Source organism: Apteryx rowi, unplaced genomic scaffold, assembly GCF_003343035.1.
Source record: "Apteryx rowi isolate R43461 unplaced genomic scaffold, aptRow1 scaffold_84, whole genome shotgun sequence".
Classification (NCBI taxonomy): domain Eukaryota; kingdom Metazoa; phylum Chordata; class Aves; order Apterygiformes; family Apterygidae; genus Apteryx; species Apteryx rowi.
Window position 1 is genome coordinate 2055325 of NW_020451138.1, and position 21201 is coordinate 2076525.

Here is a 21201-nt window from a genome sequence, read left to right on the forward strand (position 1 = left end):
CTTTATGTACGTGTGTTAAATTGTTCTTTTACTCATACCAGTAGCACTTCYACAAAGATTAGAAGTCCAGATGTGTAGTTGTACTTCCAATATGTCACATATTTAGAATCCTGTAAGCTTTCTCATGAATTACAGTACAGGGTGCAGAGTCTTCAAAAGGATGTTTCTTGAATGACATCTGAGGAAAAGACCCCGGAGGAGCTGATGGATGCTGCTAGCCTATGGGATAGGAGAAAGTCTTCATCTTTGTAGACCAAGTCTTCTTCCTTTAAATTCCATTCACAGTGGAAGCGAAATGAGACTTAGCAGTGAGTTGAATAATAAACTAAGTAATAGCTAAGGGAGGTTTGTTTGCTGGATAGAAGACCATTCAGCACTACATTGGGCAGTTAATTCTTCATAGCTTGGGAATACGAGGAATCAGACCGGTTTATAAATATATTACTGGAGCTCAAGTCTGACGTTTTGATTCCATTCATATGTCTGTCTTTTCTCTTCTGCATGGCTTGATTGCGTATGCACATCATTGTTATACAACCTTCATGTGGTTTGCATAAGAAGAAAATAAAAACCCCTTATAATAAAAGCTTTGACTCTAAACTTGCTGCTTTTATTTAAGCAGTCTACTTTATGAGCTCTCCTCTTTCAGTTAGTTGTGATCTTGATTCATCTCATGTCTGAATCAGCAGCTGTAAAAGAGATTAGAGTGTGGCTTCTGACACTACAGTGACATGTTGGCCCAACTGATCCTGGTGGTAGCTGTACCACTAATTTGAGATGCTTGTAGTACATCTCCATATTTTTAATTTTAGGGCCACTGTGGAGTTTAGAGGTCTTGGGATTCCAGTGCATAGTCCTACCTCTCAAGAGCTCCAGGAAAAGCACTCTGTAAATACTCATATCCGTGAAGAAGTCAGACCCATATTTTTCTCAGAGGCAGTTTAAGTTCTTGAAGTATTGTTTATGTCAAGTTTGCATTACCTGTGGTAACTAACCGTGTTCCAAGAAAGCAATGTGATTGCATGGTGATGTTGCCTATGGTTGTTAGAGCTTCTGGTAATGTGCTTTTGCTCCTGTCTCAGATTCGTTCTGCTTCTTGTGATTAACGTGTAAAGAGCAGACCAGGCTGCTTTTTGAGCTGACTAAACTTTCCATCACAGAATTCAGTTAGATGCAGCAGATGCTCAGATGTGCATGGTAAACAAAGTGAAAAAGAACACAGTTGTATTTTCTAGGAGAACAGACTTACATTTTGGACAATTGCTTGCTTAGAAATACATGAAAAGAGCTAACTGATGAGCTAAATACATTTTACTGTGCACATAAAACCAAATTTCTCCATTAGGGAGTTTAGATTTTCTTCACAGTCCTCATTAGTTGTTCTCATGTTACTTTATATAACGGTATTTAATAATGTGAAACAGGACATAAGTGTGGGGTTCGGGTTAAGGATTAAAAGACAACAAAATCAGGGATTACTGAGTTAAGGTTGAATATTTACCCAACCTTGACTGCAGTAGTTTTTTTGCATAATCACTGAAATAATGTCTTCTATTATATGATAGAATATTCTTTGTCAAGTATCATAAGTAATAGAATAACATTCTTTCATACAAATTATTTAGTATAATGTACAATTTATAGGGTATAACACCTAAAAGTCACACAATGAAAGGGTTATTTTTTAGCGTAACTATAATCTGTGCACAGTACACATATAGGGCCAAATTTTTAAAGGGGTCTCAATATTCCCTCTTATCTTACATCCTCAGTCTATTCCATGCATGTATGATAGGATTAAGATATCTAAATTTTTGAGTTCAGTCACTAATTGACATATCTTAATCCTTTCATACCTGTCCATAAAATAAGAGGCCATCTTTAAAAATTTCACCTAAAGTGATCAATTTTGCCTTCAGATACCTCCATGCAACTTCCATTGAAGTAATTGGAGCTGTGCCTGCATATCTGATGGTGGAACTGGACTCATTGCAATTAAGGTACACATTTACCAACATAATTGGTCATCTGGAATACTCGCTGGGCCCAGAATGACATTCTGCATGTGCAGAATACCCTCTGCAGTGTGGGAGATTAAAGATTACTATGATATCTTTATTTCTTGCCTTAAATTTGTACCTGTAGCAGCACTTTAATGTAATTTGCTATATTTAATTCTCCTATTTTAAATAAGAAATGTGTAAGTAGAACATGAAAACAACATATTTTTCAAAGTGATATTTTCATATATTTTTTCATACCCAACTAGTGCACAGACATCCTGTGATTTCCATGAACACATTACAGGAGGTATGTGTGTGCACAATCATGGTTTGGGTAATATCACACAGTTTAAAATATCTAACCCTATGTGTACTGCTTTATTTGTGTATCTTTGTACTTGCAAAGTACAAAGAAAAAGTAAATAAAGAATCTCATAGTTAACTAGCAGCATAAAACCCATATATGATAACTTTGGTACCTTTTAATCCCCAGTACAGATCTATAAACACATGATAGAGTGTTTATTTTTCTGGTATTTGAAATTTTATGTGTTTTTTGATTGCAAATCAATTCCAAGCTTTTTTTAAAATTAGTGTCTTTCTCCTGTCACTGATCTGGGCAGTGACTGTTTACAAAACTATTGACTTTTAAAATTAATCGTTTTGGAGAGAGTCATATAAATCCATGGTTGACCCAAAAGCAGAAAAGCGTTTTGGAAAGGTTTTCCACATAAATATCAGCTTTGAATTTGTAACTGCACAAAAAAATCCAACTGAAAGTTGTTCTTTTAGAATGTTATACCATGTAAAAACTGATAAACATAGTGAGTGTTCCTGTAATTTAGAATAGTTACTAGCTAATGTATATTTGGGTCAAGTTCTAGAAATGTTACAGAGTACCAGTTTTCAAAGTTTTGATTTTACTGGAATTGCTTTGCATTTATAGTGCTACTAAGTTTAAGAATGTCAGAATACATAGTTCTTTCTGAGAATTATGTACTACCACAAAGGTTAACTTATTTTAAGAAAGCTTTTCATAAAAGAACCCAACAAATATTGAACAAAAGTATAGGAATAAATGAGGAAATGCTTTCACATATGTACAGTGGCTTTCATATACATCTTTAATTTAAGGTTATCTTCCTGTGGCAAGCACAGCCAGTATTAATTGTCATAATGATTGTCATAATTTGTTCAAAGTAAAGAAGATGTTCTTTATAGCACCACAGCTTCTTGAAAGTTTAGGATTAGATATTTTTAAGCAAACATTATAGTAGGGAAATTGAAAATATAGGAACATACAATTTCTTTAAAATAGAAGTGAATGCTAGAGAGCAAAGAAGTTTTTTTAAAGGACTTTTTGTAAATAAAATTATTAGAAACTTTCTTCTATTTATTGCATTTTTTACTGTCTAGTTAAATAGAGAAGTTATTCCTCTTTAAAATAATTTTTAGCTTTGGTAAGCAGTCATGTTTTAAGATAGCAGTAGGAGTTAATTATTTCAAAAGAAAATTTTCATACATGTTTGATGTATTAACCCTTAGAATGCTACTATAATGTTTTCTACAGTTAAGCAAATGCATGGTTAGGTGACCATGGATTTATGTCCCCTGCATCCAGAGGGCTTAACAGGTTTATAATTCAGCCTATCACCTAAATTCTTTTGCTCTTTTCATATCTGTTGCACCAACTTGATTATGTATAGAAAATTGGGATGTCTGCCCATTTTCAGGTAAAGACTCTTGGCAACGGAAGTGACATTAGTGTTCCTTCGTTCTGTGTTTACACCCTGCTTGTTCTACATGTTTGTACATTTCTTTGTTTTGTTGAGATGGAAATAAGTTAAAATTGTTGCTAAACTATTTGTTTTTCAAAAGTTTTTCACTGCTTTTAATTGATTTTCATTATGTGTTTTTGCAGCAAGCTTAGTAGTGGAGGAGCGCACGAGACAGATGAAAATGAAAGTGCACCGTTATAATCAGACATCAGGGTCTGGTTCTAGTCAAGAACATGAGCGTGAGCAATATACCAAGGTAAAATTAGTAGTATGAAAATGCTATTTTGTTCTGGAAATTGAAGGAATAAACATGATTCTTTAAAATATTACATAACCCTCAAGAATACTGTGTATAAAGCCTGACAGAAGTATCTTTGAGTAATAGCTTTTCAAAATCCTTTTTAGCCCCATCTGAAGTGCAGTAGACTTAGTCTTTGATGTCATCTAAAGTGAATCTGCAAAATGCAGAACACTTCAAAACTATCTCAGGGAAGAAAAATCCATCAACAGTGGTTAAACAAAATCATGTCGCGTCTAGCTTAGGAAGTCCATGGCCTGCAAATTACTGGAGGCTGGAAAAGTGGACCATGGAAGTATTGTTGGATGATGGCCCTATTCTTTTATTCTCYTCTAGGCCTTCACTGTTGCCTGATGTATAGAAACCTAAACAGAGTTAGATCTGATCTTGTGGGCCTGTTCTCATATTCATATAGTATTTTTGCATCCAAATATTGTTCACAGATAAAATACTTCCTTTCTGGAAATGCATATTAATTACTCTGAGTTTTGATCTCCTTTTCTAATGAAAATATAAAGGTTTCCTCTAATAATTATGTGTATATGAAATTGCATTAATGAAGTTATATAAAGCCACCATATGTTTGTTCTATAAAATGATGAAATGGTATTCCACAGCTGTGTAACTTTAAAACTGTACAGGCTTCTGAGCAAATTGTTGAAAATGTCTCATGGATCTGCATTGCCTCTTACAAGTGAAATTGTGAGGGGCTAGAGCTGCATCTTCTGTGTAGCTGCTAAAGACATTTTGCCTTTAGCAAAACTGGCGGTAACTGCAGCCAGGCTGAGGGGGATCATTTGCAGAACTCGTGAGGGAAGACATTTAGTTACACTTTTATGTTTCCTTCTTAGAGATACAGCACTGTTTGTGCAGTCTAAATAAAGGGCAAAGACAAAACCAGCCATAATTCRGGTCTGCTGACAGCATTCCTGCCATTCTGTTCTTTCACTGCCATTGAGAATTGCAGGATAGTAGTGTGTTTACAACAGGGGACCACGGGATGGCAGTAAAAATGTAAAAGTGTACTGTAAAAAACAGGACATTTAACAACAGCATGCATTAAAAGTAAGATCTCAGAATAGAAGTTGTTGAGAGAAAATTACAGCTTTGATTAATTTTGCCTTTGATGCCTTAGGAGCCATATTTGCAAGACTTCCTCCATATACATAAGAACTCAACACTTAGGTTTTTATTTCTATGTTTTAAAAGAGATGAACTCTCCATTTGCAGAATCATTGCCTTACAGAAAACAGCACACATTGTCCAGCTCTCAGCAGCTGAGAACGTCAGAATGCTCCTGACACTCACTGTAGTAGCACCATCTGACTTTCTGTCCCTACCCCTTCAGTATCACTTCCCTGTGTTTCACAGAATTGATGCATGTTCCGGGAGGAACAGGTTAAAGTAATACATATCAAAATTTGTTCAGCAGTTTGAAAAATCAGAGAGTCACTTAGGAATGGATAAATCAGGAATCAGACATCTAACTGATAACATCTAATGGATGAAAAACTTGGTCAAGATCTTGTTACGGTTAAATGTGAAGGGAACTTTAATAAGGATGTTTCTATTTTGAAACCACCTCACTGTGAGTGTAGAACTTAAATAAAACAGTTCTCAGAGGGAAGAGGAATAATGGAAACAATGCTTTAGGCCCTCAGTTGCCGAACTGCCAGATATCAGTGCTATAAAAAAAGAATAGGATGGAAATTTCCAATGAGATCATCTATAAGAAGCCAGAATTTGTATAATTAAAATAGTTCATTTGATATGGGGTTTCCTATAACATTCACAGGAGATCCACTCTGTCAGCTCAGGACAAGAGGGTGACTTTATGCACTGTGTCTGTGTGGCACCCCCAGGCAGTTAACATTTTGAAAACACAGTAAAAATGAGCTTGATAAAGTTTGCTAGTGAGAAAAGTAATGCGTGATATGAGGACTTTGGCCGGGATGAACAAAAATCAACCTCAGTTCATAGTTAAAGGCCAGATTTCTTATTTGGATTAACCATGTTTACACATTGATTCAAAAGTTCATAAACTATATTTTCCATTACAAAACATATTTTTAAGTCTGACTGTCTTTAATATTTATTGTAAGCATGATTTCTGCTCCTCAATGAATTTTTCAAACTAGGGCTATTGTGAATCTGGTATACAGTAAAGTGGTTGTTGGAAARCATCAATCTGCCATGCTACCAATTTCCCTTATCCTCTAGTGTCTGGAGTTTCTGTCTTTAGGTTCTAAGTATATGTGGAAATGAAATCCAACTTGAAATCTCAGCATGATGAGTACTAGATGGAAAGAACTCTGTTGAAGTATTGTTGATTCAGAAACTTTAAAAAATGTATGACCACAACGTTAAGGAAGCAAATTCTTTGTCCATTCTGGTGAGAAAAACACGTTCTGGGTACCTGGTGTTCTGACAGATGTGTGCTGCTTTCCATGATAAAAAAGAAGTAAGGAAAATGAATTACTTCTACTGGATTTTAAATCCTAACTTTTCAGGTATTTTCTACATGTTAATAGTGTGGTCCTTACTCCAACTGGAGGTCTTTGGTTTTGCATTAATTTTTGCCTGGATAGGATAATCCAATCTATAATAAATTTTATATCTATATGAATAGATATATCTATTTTATATGTATCTATAATAAATTTTTAAGTGATAAGAACAAATTAGCACATACTAACACTCTGTACAATATTCAGTGATGTAACTGTTTGCTTCATGTCACTATGATGACTATATTGTTAAACCAAGCAATCTTCTTCTTAGTGCTACTGTCTTTCTTTACCTTCAGCAAATGCTGAAAGCGTCAAGAAAATAGACAAGACAGATTCAGATTAGGCAGTTCTGAGGAAGATCTAGTAAGTCATATCRAGTGATGCAGTAAAGCTGATGAGTCTGACTTCTAAGGACTTAAGACTATGCCTAATTTCTGGTCCCAAAATCTGTGAAAAATCTTTGAAAGTTGCAGGAGCAGGATTTATTTTAACTGAAAAAGACAAAATATATAGTGGTCTAATAGACATTTTAGAATAGTGAAAAAGAAATAGTAACTATTAAGAAATTGTTCATCATAGTTGCAAGCATAGGTTGTCACTTTTTAACAGAAACGCTTCCTTTTTCAAGTAGCAATGTTGGCCTAGTGCTTCAGGAAAGAAGTGGTTATATGTATTTGAGAAATTATGCTGTGCTGTACATAAAGAAAATACTCCTTTTGCTTCTCATATCAATCAGCTGACATGGATGGTGTATGCATGTTTTTCAAGCATACACTGTGCAGATTAGTGTGTAAACATTTTTAAATAGTTCTTGGTTGTTTTTCAATGAACACACTGGGAATAGGTAACTGTCTGCTCTAGAGCATTTATATAGGTCTTGATGGCTCTTCTACTCTAATTGTTTTGAGATCCTCACAGATATGTCCTCACATACTTACTTCCTTCAGTTCCAGTGGAAGAGGTCCGTAATTTGTATGAAACAGTTCAGTTCTAAAAAGCCAAATTAAAAAAATACTGTGTGGATTTGGTAAAAGCGTTTAAAAAAGAACTTTAAATAAATTTCTCTTCTCCTTTCTTGTATGTTGGTAAAGCTGTAGTGGATAGTATCCCTGTCATATGTTTGTGCTGCTTCTGTGTCTAGGAGAATCAAAACACTTCAGTAGCATAATTCTGGATTTGCACAGATATTAATAAAAGAATATCTTAGTTAGGATTGTAATTCAAAATTCAGTAGGCTTTTATTACAGATACCATGAACACAAACACATTGCTACAGTTGCTCCGGCTTTCCAGAGAGTGCACAACACAGTTTTTTAGGACTGTTTATTTAAGAGAGTTATTAATCAGAGCACTGTAGTACTTACTTAAAATGGCATCACTCTATAGTTGAATGCACTACTAACTCAGTTAACAGTGTGTGTGATTTGAAAGCGTTTAGCTTAAAAGCAAGTGAAGTACAATGGTGGCATTAATTTAATGGCATTCTATACAGATTTAACTTGATAGTTAAAGTCCACATGGGCAGGCTGGACAGGAGACTCAGGATGATAGGAAGCTTTGATTATCAAAGTTTTATGTGATGCTGGGCAAGGTACTTAGGGCTGTGTATAGAAAGGGATTCTCCAGGAGATCTCAGATATTTTCCCTTCATCTTCTTTCCTCCACCTTCAAGAGAAAATAGTTAATAAGTAGCATATTGATATTACAATCTCTCTTGTACTGATACAATTTCACTAAATTCAATAAGATCCATTCATTTGATTCCTGGGCTTTGCTTACAGCTTTTCTGTTGTTTGACTTGCTTATTTTTACTGTTGGCCGTTAGACATCTGAAAGTTGAGTGATGTTCACAGTACTTGAACTGGATACAGACCTGGGAAGAGTTACCTAGAAGCAGTTACTTACAGTTCTCTGGACCATCACGTGAGCTACTCCTAAGACACAGACCCTTATGCTGGCGGGGGTCACAGATGGTGGCCCAGAAGCACCAGGATGCTGACTGCGGGGCCATGAATCCATGCAGCCTTTAGAGGAACTCTGTGCTAGAGTCACTGAAAAGTTGTAAAACTCAAGGTGCTTCATGGATGGTTCAGCATGTTTGGGCAAAATTCCTTTTTAGAGTAAGGTGCCTCAAAAGATAGGTATGATCTCAAGTCTTGCTTAAGTCTCTCTGTTAGCCCTTAATGTTTCTGGTCTGGATTTATTTTTCCTCATTTTAAGCACTTAATGAGGCATGCACTCACTTTTAGAGGTTAGTTGCCTGAGCTTTTTCTGTAGTCGAAGAAGGGGACACTCCTTCAGTTTTCAAAACCCTGAACTATTCTATCATCCATGGGGGTGGAGAGAGAAATGCAGAAGTGCAAATGCTTATTAATATATAACATAATTACAGTAGTTTATTAAATTACTTCTAAAACATGCCTTATAATTAGTAAATTTCTAACTTTGTTAGTCATTGAAGAACTGTAACAGTATCCATGATGTACAGTCTTTTTTTTTTGCATCTGTGCTCTTTCCATTGGCATTAACATGTCTGGAGTTCGTCACTGCCCTTTTTTCTCCTTCTGCTGACATAGAGGAAGAGTAAGAGGCTCCATAGGTGGTAAAGTGAATGGAAGAACTGCATTTCAAGTGTTTATATTTGAGATAGTTATATTGAAAAAAATGTCTGTCTTTGTAATACAGAAGCAGACAGACAATGCAGACAATTTGGGCTTTTCAAGCTAGCTACTATTAATGTTTGAAAAACAGAACTCTTTAGTAGTTGGTATCAAAGTTGCTGCAAACCTTAGCAGCTCTCATGTGATAAATAGTACACTTTGGAATGGAAGTGCTACACAGGCTTTAACTGCTTTAGACACAGAGTTGAGAGAGAAGTGATTGCTCTGAAAATTCACTTAATCTTGAAGCTTCAAAATTATTTTTGTGTTTTATGTAAGTGTAACAAGATAGGGAAAACTGTAACAAATATATTTATATTTTTAAAACGTGGTGTTATTCTGAAGAGCAGTAGGATTCCAGATGAGTGGGACTAAATCATATTACCTTTGATCCCAATTGGAAACCTTCAGGCATTACTTTAGTGCACGTATCAAATAAGTGGGTCTCTTTTAGACTATAACAATTTTCGTCTGAATTATAAGTTCAGGTGTATTGCAACAGTAAAATACTCTTCTTTTAATTAGCAGTGATGTGTGAAAGAGTACTATTCACTTCTGTCTCTTTTTGAAGGAAAAAAAAGTAAACTTCGAAATTGCTTTCATTTTGTTCATCTGTTTTTTTCCCCCAAACCATTCATGTTATTTGAAATATCGGTAAGGAAAATAAAGCGATCTTTCAAAGGAATTTTAAAAAGGTACTTGATTGGCAGTAGTGCAAATTATTTATATGAATTTTCTGCCAAGAAAAGTTCACTAGGAACAGAATAAACTGGCTATATCAGCTGACTTCAAAATTCTCAAGTAGTCTATACTCTTCCATGGGAGAATCTGCAAGAAGGAAAGGGAGAAAGACACAGGAAAAGTCTAGGTTTTTTCTTCCTTCTCGCAGTCTTCTTGTAAGTCTCTTGGGATAAGGAATTGGGGAGGAGACTGTTAGCTGAGGGTATTGTTTAATTATCAGATTGTACTGAGAAGAGGTAGACGTTTGTAAAAGTTGTATGCTTCCTGTACAGGATGAGGAATTCAGTAGAAACATCTGCTATGAGAAGAAAGGGCAAAATTCATAACAGTAACAACTAAAATGTAAATGCTACAGCACTCAACATTATCTGTCAACATCACCACTTTCTGTGTTAATCCCAATATCTCTGAAAGGAAAGGGTCTCTCTCTCTCTCTCTCTCACTCTCTCAGGAATCACAGTCCTGGGAAAGGGTACAAAGGGACAGTAAAAGCTGAACCATTTCATGCCAATCTCAGCAGAAAGGGAAGCTCCATGTTTTGTACAATAACTCTGTGGTTGGAATAGCAAGGCAAGAAGTAGAAGACCTGTATTTAGTTTGTTATCATCTCCCAGCTCACTGTGAAATACTTTGTCTACCAACACCTGAAAGCCACTCTGTTAAGCCAGTCTGATATTTAAAACAATTCCATTTTGTGTAGACTGTATTGGACTAGGTAGGAAGACAACTATATAGCCTAGTGAATAGGCACTCAATTAAGAGAGGGGATACCKGGGCTCAAGACCCTGTTGCAACAAATGGTTGCATATTTAATATTGAACAGACATTCTATGAGGCTGAGTTCCTAAACAGTCACTGACACACAAGCTGGGACCCAGATCTTCTCTCTCGCAGGCAAGTGTCTTAACCAGTAAGCAGGACAACCATGCTTGATGCTGCTTTTTATCTCTCTTCCCCATCCTTCCCAGCCTGTATAAGTGGCCCATGAAAAATGGAGCAGGTGCAGCAAGAGTGAACCAGAGGGTCCTCCCATTCCCCAGGTAGCATATATAGTCCACTGTGTTCAACTTCTCTTATTCTTGTGTTTGAATATTAAATGTTAAACAAAAGGCCAAATTCAGATTTGGCATGGGAGAAAGGCCAGCAAGCCTGTATGTCCCTCAACATTAAGAAGAAGAAAGGTTTAGAGAGAGAGGTAGGAAAGAAGTGCATCTGGTTATGGTTGCTCACTGATGGAGTGGAGAGCTCAGATTGTGTCAGTCTTCTGAACTAGCACATTATTCCTGCCCAGGGACCACGTGAATCTTCTGTTATCATTCCAGATTCACTGTATGCACTTTCCAGTTTCACTGTATGCTTTTTCAAACCAAGACCCGTCCTCCACTGAAAGGGGGCAAAGTTTCAACTTGCACAGACGATACATTGTCACGTAACAGCTATATACAGACTCATTAAGGCCACAATGAGAATGTAAACTTTCTGGTGAGGAAGAAAAGTAAATAGACGTCATTGTGATGGAGAGGGGAAGTCGGATTGTCTCCAGCAAATGCAAATAAGGCATGGAGACATTTCTGGAGCACTTACTCTGTTGCCATGCATAACAAGCCATGTATTTCAGAGAGACTTCATTTTTATATTGTAAGTATTTTTAAAACTTTACTGTGGAGAAATCATTTCTAGATGTAGTTTAAATAAATATGTAGAGTAACATTCCTATTCCACTGAAGTCAACAGAAATTTTCCTATTTATTTTAATATGGTCAAGATTTCCTTTGCAGATTGATCAAGTTCTGTTTAAAGTAATGGAAAACTAGAACATTCCTATGTTTAGAGGCTTTTCATATTTTTAGATGTCTCATTTTAGGAAAGTTTTAAGGATTCCTTTAGGAATTCCATGGGAATTTTGCATAAAATAGCAATGCTGGCTAAGGAGTGGAACTCTTTAACGTAAACTGGAAAAGAGTAACCATTTGGTTTCCAAGCCTCTGAACATGTACGTTTAGCCATAAAAGTAAGAAATTTTTATCACTTTTACTCTTGCTTGGAATTTTTTAAAGTATACATTTTAGAAGGAAAATGTGATATCTACAGAGATGAAAATGTTTCATTATTATGAAATAGAGCTGATAAGAATTGATGCGTTTTGTATTTTAGTTTTGGAGAGAGGCTTTTTGCAGTCTGGAAGAGGGCAAGCAGTGAAAATATTTAAAAGACCCTGTGAGCTATTTCCAAAAGATGGTCGGGATAAATATATCAGCATAGTTTCACCTTAACCCCATTGGTAATTTATATTCAGATAAGTCACACAAAGTCACTTGGAAAGAGAATCTTCAAATAAATCCTTACTGGAGTTGAAACTGTTTTTAAATATCGGCATTCCTGAATCCTCTGTGTCACCTACTTTATTAAATCAGATTTCTGCTGCATATGTTTCCATGTCACTGCCTCTGAGACATTTTATTTGAGCTCCAAGGTGTTGTGGTATTCTGGAATCATGCTGCTGAGTTTCACTTAGTATTTGAGGTTGAAAATCTACCTTTAGTGAGCCAGAGTTTTTTCTATCTCAACAGTTTTTATTCAGGCAGTCTATGCAAACCCCTAACGTGATATTGCTAAGAGTTTCTGCAGGGCACACTCCTCAGGTCAAACCCACAGGATTTTATTCAGAAGTTGGTTTGTGTTCTGAATCTTGGCTGTACAGGAGCTGAGTGACACTGAAACACATGCTGAGAAGCTAAACTTTAAATAAACTTTTTGATTTTTCATCAGGAATCCCATATGTAAAATCAGTCCTTAGTATCCTCTTTATTTCCTCCCCTTCCTTACTCCAATTAGCTTCCTTGTCTTGCTTTTGGTTGTTTTACAAGAGGTTCCCAAGTGTGTTGTGGAGACCTGTGAGGGAGCTGCTGAAAAGCACTGGGGCAAAGGAAGAAAAACATGGCTTGAGGACAGGAACTGTGATACATTCATCTGCACAAACTTCAGCTCATGTTTGCCAGGCTTTTAAAGTTAAATCATGACATTTGCTGACTGACTCAGCCTGTAACCCAGTGCTAAGTTCAGCTGGGGCTATTCATAAACTGTCACACCTTTGTGTGCAATTCATAAATAAACTTTTATGACTTGCAGTTTTACCTAGCACAGATCTGGAAAATGGACTCCCTAGAGTTGTCATGTCAAGAACTGACTAATGTTAGCACTTGTTAATAGTTTTCACATAATATGCACTGGAAAAGTATACCACTATTTAAGTCACTTTTCAGCCATAGGTCCCTTTCTCTCTAATGATAGTGAATTTTATTTTGGGGAACCTGACTACGATTTGATCCTTATCTGTATGATTGAAGATTTAGGTAAGTGTGACATTACAGGGGCTGAAGTCCCTTTTTGTATATATTCTTACTGATAATGTAGGTAATATGACTGTGTGAGTAGTATGTGATAGAGGGTGTGGTGTTGCAATCAGTTTCAACCAGTCAAAGCTTCTGCTGTTAACAAAAGAGTAGTAATGTCCACCCCGACCACCTATTCCTGCTGCTGGTCTTCTGCTAGTTCTCATATACACCCAGCTAGATCAGGGAATTGATCTCCCTGAAAACAAATACTATTTTTTGCTGATTTAGCTTTGCCAGACTAGTTCTCTAGTATCATGATACAAAGAGATATCTGAAAGTAGAAAATGTACTCTTTTTCTTTTCTGATAGAACTTAGGTATTGGAATCAACCCTAAATGCAAAACTCATGTAGCATTATATTTCATCCAGACCCATATGAAGTTCTCTTGTTCCCAACTGATTCTGTGCAGGTATTTCATAGTGTATTTTTAATATTTGAAAAAATGGGAAAAAAGTGCATAGTCAAGTAGACAGTAAGCACGTGCTTGAGAAGGTGTGCATCCACTGCATAAATATATTATTATTATAATTACAATGTACTGAAGAACCAGCAGCCTATTTAAATTTAAATACTGTAGTTTATTTCAGGTATCTGTTTTATTCCATAAATACCATTTTTCATTTCTTCAATAGACATAAAGACATTAATATAAGTGTTCCACTGAATTTCATGAAATTTTGTTGCATCTAAAAGCAGTTAGAGAGATTTGTCATACTTAGGTCATTTGTTGTCTCAATATATACATTATATCATGATGAGACTCCTCACCCTTTCTTTTCTTGATCTTTAGTATAATATACAAACAGATCAGTACAGAAGTTGTGATAACGTCTCTGCCAAATCATCAGATAGCGATGTCAGTGATGTGTCAGCCATTTCCCGAACCAGCAGTGCCTCACGCCTCAGCAGCACAAGTTTTATGTCAGAGCAATCTGAACGCCCTCGGGGCAGGATCAGGTGAGTTCTCAATGCAGCTTGAATTGTATCACACATCTTTTTCTTGTTGAAGTGCCAAAATACAACTAGAAATGATGGAAATTAGATGACCACAGCAACATAAGAGTTTATGAAATGTATCTGTGTACATACAGTCTTCCATTGCTAGCGTAAGATGACAGTACTTTTTGCGCCTGTGCTTCTAAAACAGAAAGCAAAAATTGCCATAAAGAAAGAGCAGATTAATATATTTATTGCAAGTGGAACTTGCACACACACTATCATCTCATCAMTAAGCATGAATCAGTGTAAACTATATGCCAAAAAAGTATTAGAGCAGAAATCTTGCTATAGTTGTCATCCGAAGAATTTTCTGTCATAAGACAACTCTGTTGTTCTTTCTTTCTATCTCTGTATTTATCTGCCTACCTACACACATGATAAATCACTGTCATTGAAACAAATATTTATATAGTAATCTTTAATCTCTGCTTCAAAAGTGGTTGAAGTAGTTTATGTTATCAATAGTCAAATATYTCTTTCTTCCTTGATAATAATATACTTCTCAGTTTAGTACTTCTTGAGATATACAGATGGAGTCCTATCTTGATTTAAGTCAATGACAAAACTCCCACCAGCTAGAATAGATGTAGGATTGGGCTAGTAGTCTATGATCACATCCACTAGCATCTGAGCTCTCACACATTTGACTTTACATAAGTGTTACAAGACAGGGGATGAATTAAGAACTCTAAAAAATTGTCCCTATGAAGAAAATGAGTATGATAAAAGTCTGGATGTGTTATTTAGTGCTTCAGAACATTTCTAAACAGATTTGCCAACAAAGAAGTTCAACTGCAAGGTATAGTTTGGTCTGCTTCCTCCATGGGAAGGGATGTTAGGGGGACTCAGAAACTGAGCTCTATATTTGAACTAGGCCCACCTCATTTTGTCGTTAAAGGAAGTTCACAAATATATTCAAAAACATGTTTCAAATGGGTGAAATCATAACCTGAGACTTGCATTAATAATGTAATCTATAATCCAGCAGAACATTGTGGTGGAACTGTAAATGTATTTAAAGTTATTTGTGTTTTTAAAATTATTTTAAATCATGTGTTTAAATGCTACATTTCATTGGAGCGTAACTTCTTAGTGCTTGTCTCTTACAGAGGACTTTAATCATTCCAAAATGGCTATATTTTCAAGACACCGAATTTCCTCAACTAGGCACTGTCACAGTATCTTTGACAGGTTGAACAAAATAGAATTTTTTCCCATAAATATGTCTCTGGTGAGAAGATTTTATCAGGAAAGTTCATTGGGTTCAGAATGTCTGATCACAAATATCAGAAGGGTCTTAGCCGCAGGAGAATCAATAACCTCATGCTAGGCTGGAAAGGGGGAAACCTAGAGTCAAATCCTTGTTCTGATTCAATCTCTTGCAGAGAGAGCACCTTGGGAACAGGTGAACAAATATGAGAAAGAAATTAACTGCTTTTGAAAGTCAGTCATAATTTTTTTTCTTCTAAGCTTGATGTGTTTATTCTCCCCCAAAATCCCATTAAAATCAGTGGGAGATGCCTAGTATACTGCCTTGGCAGTTAATGCAATGGAGCAAAATTTTAAGATCATGAAAAGTATAGAGATGGACTGGATTTAATCACTTTCATAAATTTATCACATTGAAATCTGATCTTATCAGTGGTTCTCTACTGTTTCATCCCAATTCTTTGAGGACTTTCTGTATAAGACTGACTTTCCTTACATGAGCTGACCCATTCACTTCAGTGGAACTTTTTAGATTATTTGCTTGTAAAAGTCTTATCCTGGACTGAGTCCCTATGAATGTACATGTTTCTTGGGCATATAAAACTGCTGAAATCAATAGGGCCATTCATGTGAGCAAACATTGCAAGATCAGACTTTTAATACTGTTTTTGTAGAATGCTGTACTTGATCTTTCTTTTACCATTACTGATAATGAATCTGGTCTTGTGATATAGTATGTCTTAAAATTAATCATTTAATTCATTTTTAGATTTAACTCATAGGTACTTATAATGCTAGTCAAATACTGTTTCTTACTGAGGTTTAAAATCATATTCATGTTATGTTGTTAGAAAGCATTGTATCCAGCAGATTTAGGATTAGCCTCTGCTGTTCATAATTTTCCATGCGAGCTATCTATGCTTATTTTTGAATATTTGCACTTGGTGACTAAGGAAAGGCTGAAGTCCTTAAAGACCTGCAAAAGTGATGTATCATGGGAATTAGATATCAAGAGAGGTCAAAAAGGAAAGAAATTAGATGTTGAAGAAAAGAAAAGAAGGCATTTTGCTGATGACCTGAGGCAAAGTTAGCTTCCACCACTCCTCTGTCTCTACTGGTAGCCTCTGTCACATAGGTTTTAATCACTTTTTTGTGCAGCTTACTTTTTACATGGAAGTGAAGAGTAAGTTTGGGGTAAGGGGTTGATTATATTATGAGCAGTTTTTCAGAGCGAGATTCATCCTGTTTAACTTCAGCCTTAAAAGCTACGCATCTACAGTGGAATTCATCTAAAACTTATGTGTTAGATTATTTGTCTAACTTCCCTAAGTCATCTTTAGAAAGAGGCAAAGACCTCTTATCTTGGGTGGTTCACCTCATCTTCAGATAGATGTCAAAGATGGTCAAATTGTTCTCTTTTTACATTAATTTTTGAAGGAATCCTAAAGGACTAGTTTAGATGAAGTGAAATTAATTCTTTCTTTTAGTTACTAGTATTTCCTTGAGTTCAAGTAAATACTGATTTGAAGTTCAAAGTTTATGAGTAATTTGATGTTTAATTTTATTTTTGTCTCCAAAGAACCTGATGTTAACATATATCAGTCATGCCGCATGTTAAGGTTAGAGCAGGAGGGGCAAGAAAAAAAGCATTTTTAAACTTCCCGTCTTCTACTTTATTGAAACCATATTTCCACAATCATCTTCATCTGCAAGTGCATCAGCCCAGTGACCATGGCAAGTGTGTGAGTTTGTTAATGTTAAGTTTAAACACAGAAACTTACTTAAACTGCCTTTTTTATGCAGCTACTTTCGTACCTTTTGGAGATGAGAGCTATGAAGAACCTAGTAAGCATGTAGAAGCTTAAAGCAGGTGACCCAGTTTTAGCCACTTCCCTTAACTAACTCATCCARCCAGTATCCTTTGGTGCCCTCTGTAGTCAAGAGAAAAATACACAAATTCAGAATACACAAGGAAGGTTCCTGCTCTGCATCACTCTCTCTCTACATTGAGTAGAGGAGAATGAAGCCTAGGGATAATCACCAGCAAGCTGAGTTAACTAAATTAAATGGAGAAGTGTGGCTGGAGATTAATTACTCCAGCCATCAGATTAGTAACCTGAAGTTAAACTGTACCCCTTTAACATCACTATGTGAACTGAAAAACATTGGTTACTTACTCATGTAARGGGTTGTGGTGTCAATTTCTGAACGTGAAGTGGGCTAGCTGTTTTTAAGAAAGCAGTAGTTTTAGTTAATATTATTAGTTAATGTAACCTGATTATCCCTCAAATTAATGCATCTGTGAAAAGGGTTATAAGTTAAGATTCTAGGCATATAAAGGTACAACACACTGTCTTGTTTAGGCTGTCACTAGCAAAACAGCAACAGTTTTCTTGTAATTCTGTACAAGGTATCATTATTCCTGGATGTCAAAAGGGCGGCGGTTGCTGGTCACAGTGAATGCAATTTATATCCACTGACTTCACTGCCACTCCTGCCAGCATAAACAGCTTCCTGACCTTTCTTCCCAAATCCTAAAGGGGGAAATATCCTTAAAAAAGGTAGCTAATGCTTTTTTCCCATCAATCCAGGCAGAATTGATCAATAGCTTGCTCTCTTTCAATTTTGAGGGGTTTGTATTCTTTCATTTCAGGCAATGTATTCTATATTACCTTATATTTATAAATAGTTATTTCTTTTTGCAATCAGTAAAGGTTTTAAAGCCTGGAACCACACCTTTTTCTTATGACTTTTATAGCGTATGCATTAACTGTAAATGTGTAACAATTTGCATTTGTTCAGTAATATTTAATTTTCATGTATAACTCCTTGAGTTACATTACATTCAAATTACATTGTGTATTTCATAATACACATCATTTACAGAACAAAATACTGTCTATATAATAAAGATAAAACAAATTGAAGCATAACAACACAGAAATACTGTGCATCTTATTTGAATAGATGACACACTATCCATTCTTTGGTTCAAATTCCARATGTAAAGTTTTGTAGTATTAGGAAACTTGAGAATGCTGAACAAGTTAGTAACATTGGGAGAATGAAAGCAAATCTTGATCAACCACAAGACTCTGTCTAAACCTTTTAAGGCACCAGGCTAATCTCATTCCCACAGTATATTTGTAATTGAATTACTTGTCAGAAAGCTGTGACATAGCCTGCATGGCAAATACCATTAGTTCATCTTCAGTCTGAAGATTTTATTGATTAACATTTCTAATAGGTTACAAGAGGGAATTATGATTGATGCAAGTTCTACATATAAGTATATAAAATAGCTTCTTCATTTCTAACTTGATTAGCATTTTCAGGTGGATGTTTCAACAAACAGCTATGCATGAGTAAATTTGTCTAGTTATGAAATTATTTCAAACATCTTTCTTGTTACCGTACTGGGAATTTTGCTTAACTGTCATGCTTTCTAGTGGAAGTCCAGGCAAATATCAGATGTTCTGGGAATACTGACTTAAATCAGAACCAGACTTCTGTATTTGGCTTGCAGTAGTATTTGGAGTCAGTTTGTTTCATCACTAAAGTCAGGTTACCAGATGGAGCAAATCCTCCTGGAAACCATTTTCAAACATCCTAAGGAAAAGAGGGTGACTGAGAGTAATCAGAATGGATCTATGAAGGGGAAATCATGCCTGATCGACTTGATAGCCTTTWATAGTGAGATGACTGGCTTGGTTGATGACAGGAGGGCAGTGGACATATTGACTTCAACACTGTCTCTTGTAACATTCTCACAGACAAAATGAGGAAGTACATGTTAGACGGGTCAACAGTGAGGTGGACTGAAAACTGACTGAACTGCCTGGCTAAAAGGGTTGTGATCAGCAGCACAAAGTCCAGCTGGAGGCCGGTCACTAGTAGAGTAACCAGAGGTCGATACTGCAGCCAATACTGTTTAACATCTTCATTAATGACCCGGACGATGGGACAGAGTGCACCCTCAGCAAGTTTACAGACAATATAAAACTGGGAGGAGTGGTTGGTACATCACACTGTTGTGCTGCCACTCAGAGRGATCTCGACGGGCTAGAGAAATGGGCAGACAGGAACCTCATGAAGTTCARCAAAGGGRWATGCAAAGTCCTGCCCCTGGGGAGGAATAACCTCATGCACCAGTACAGGCTGGGGACCAACTAGATGGAGAGCAGCTTTGCAGAAAAGTCCCTGGTGTCCTGGTGGACAACAAGCTGACCATGAGCCAGCAATGTGCTCTTGCAGAAAATAAAGTCAACGGCATCCTGGGCTGCATTAGGCAGAGCGTTGCCAGCAGGTCAAGGGAGATGATCCTTCCCCTCTACTCAGCCCTAGTGGGGTTGCATCTAGAGTACTGTGTCCAGTTCTGGGCTCTCCAGTACAAGAGAGACATAGAGCTACTGAGCAAGTCCAGTGAAGGGCTACTAAGATGGTTAAAGGACTGGAGCATTTTTCATATGAGGAAAGTCTGAGAGAGCTGTGACTGTTCAGCCTGGAGAAGAGAAGGCTGAGGGGAATCTTATCAATGTGTATAAATATCTGATGGAAGGGAGTAAAGAAGACAGAGCCAGACTATTCTCAGTGGTGGCCAGTGACAGGACAAGAGGCAATGGGCACAAATTAAATACAGAAAATTCCACTTAAATGTAAGAAAAAGCTTTTTTACTGACTGACCACTGGAACAGGTTGCCCAGAGAGGTTGTGGAGTCTCTATCCTTGGAGATATTATAAATATATAAAACCTGAGTGGATACAGTCATGGACAACGATGGAAATTCCACATCCTCTCTGCTCTAGCTGACCTTGCTCTGAGGAGGAGGAGTTGGACTAAATGATCTCCAGAGGTCCCTTCCAACCTCAGCAAGTCTGTTATTCTATGAACAATGTCTTAGGTAGGTAAAATTCTGTATCTGGAATTAACTTCTAATTCAAGCCAGATTAGGTTGAAGCTAAATGAAAGTAAAATATTTAGATACAGAATGAAAAATAGATGACAGTTAAAAAGTATGAAACAACACAAGTGACAGGAAAGAAAAGATATGTTTCATCTGCGTTCAAAGCCAGAGGTCTTTCTCCCATTTTCATATCATCTCTTGTAGATGCTGACCCTTTACCTCACTCATGCGTACTTTGCAGCTCAGTTTGCATTCATCAAAGGTAATCCTCTGTTGTCATAGCATGCTAGCTTTTAGCGTTCACCTCTTCCTTTGGGTTTCCTTATGGCCTCTTTCAGGTTCAGATCTTCACATTATACACATGCACGCATGCACACACACACATGCACACACAGAGAAAACTGTTGATTCTTAACCAATTTAGGAGGCTGTTCTTGAACCCTGTGCTTTTTGCTTTACTTCTCTGGGCATGAACACTCTTATGCATACATCTACTCTGAAAATATAAATAATCCTTTGGACTGGAAGGGACCTCTCTAGGATCAGTGAATATAACCCATCCTGTCACAAAGAACTATTGCATATTAATATATTTTCAAGCTCCATCTTGAACTTAATTAGTTGTTTTTGATCTTGCCTGCTTCTCTTAGAAGGTATTTCCAGATCTCATTCCTTTGATGTTCTGAAAATTTATTTTAATTAC

General features: G+C 36.5%; 1 protein-coding gene across 1 annotated transcript in view; it reads left to right on the forward strand.

Annotated features, from left to right (window-relative positions):
- RIMS1 (regulating synaptic membrane exocytosis 1) overlaps positions 1-21201 on the forward strand; it is a 354268-nt gene that overhangs the window by 266007 nt on the left and 67060 nt on the right. Inside the window, exons 36-37 of the mRNA XM_026089988.1 lie at positions 3925-4037; positions 14177-14343. Coding sequence (XP_025945773.1) covers positions 3925-4037; positions 14177-14343 — 280 coding nt within the window. The remainder of the gene's footprint in view (positions 1-3924; positions 4038-14176; positions 14344-21201) is intronic.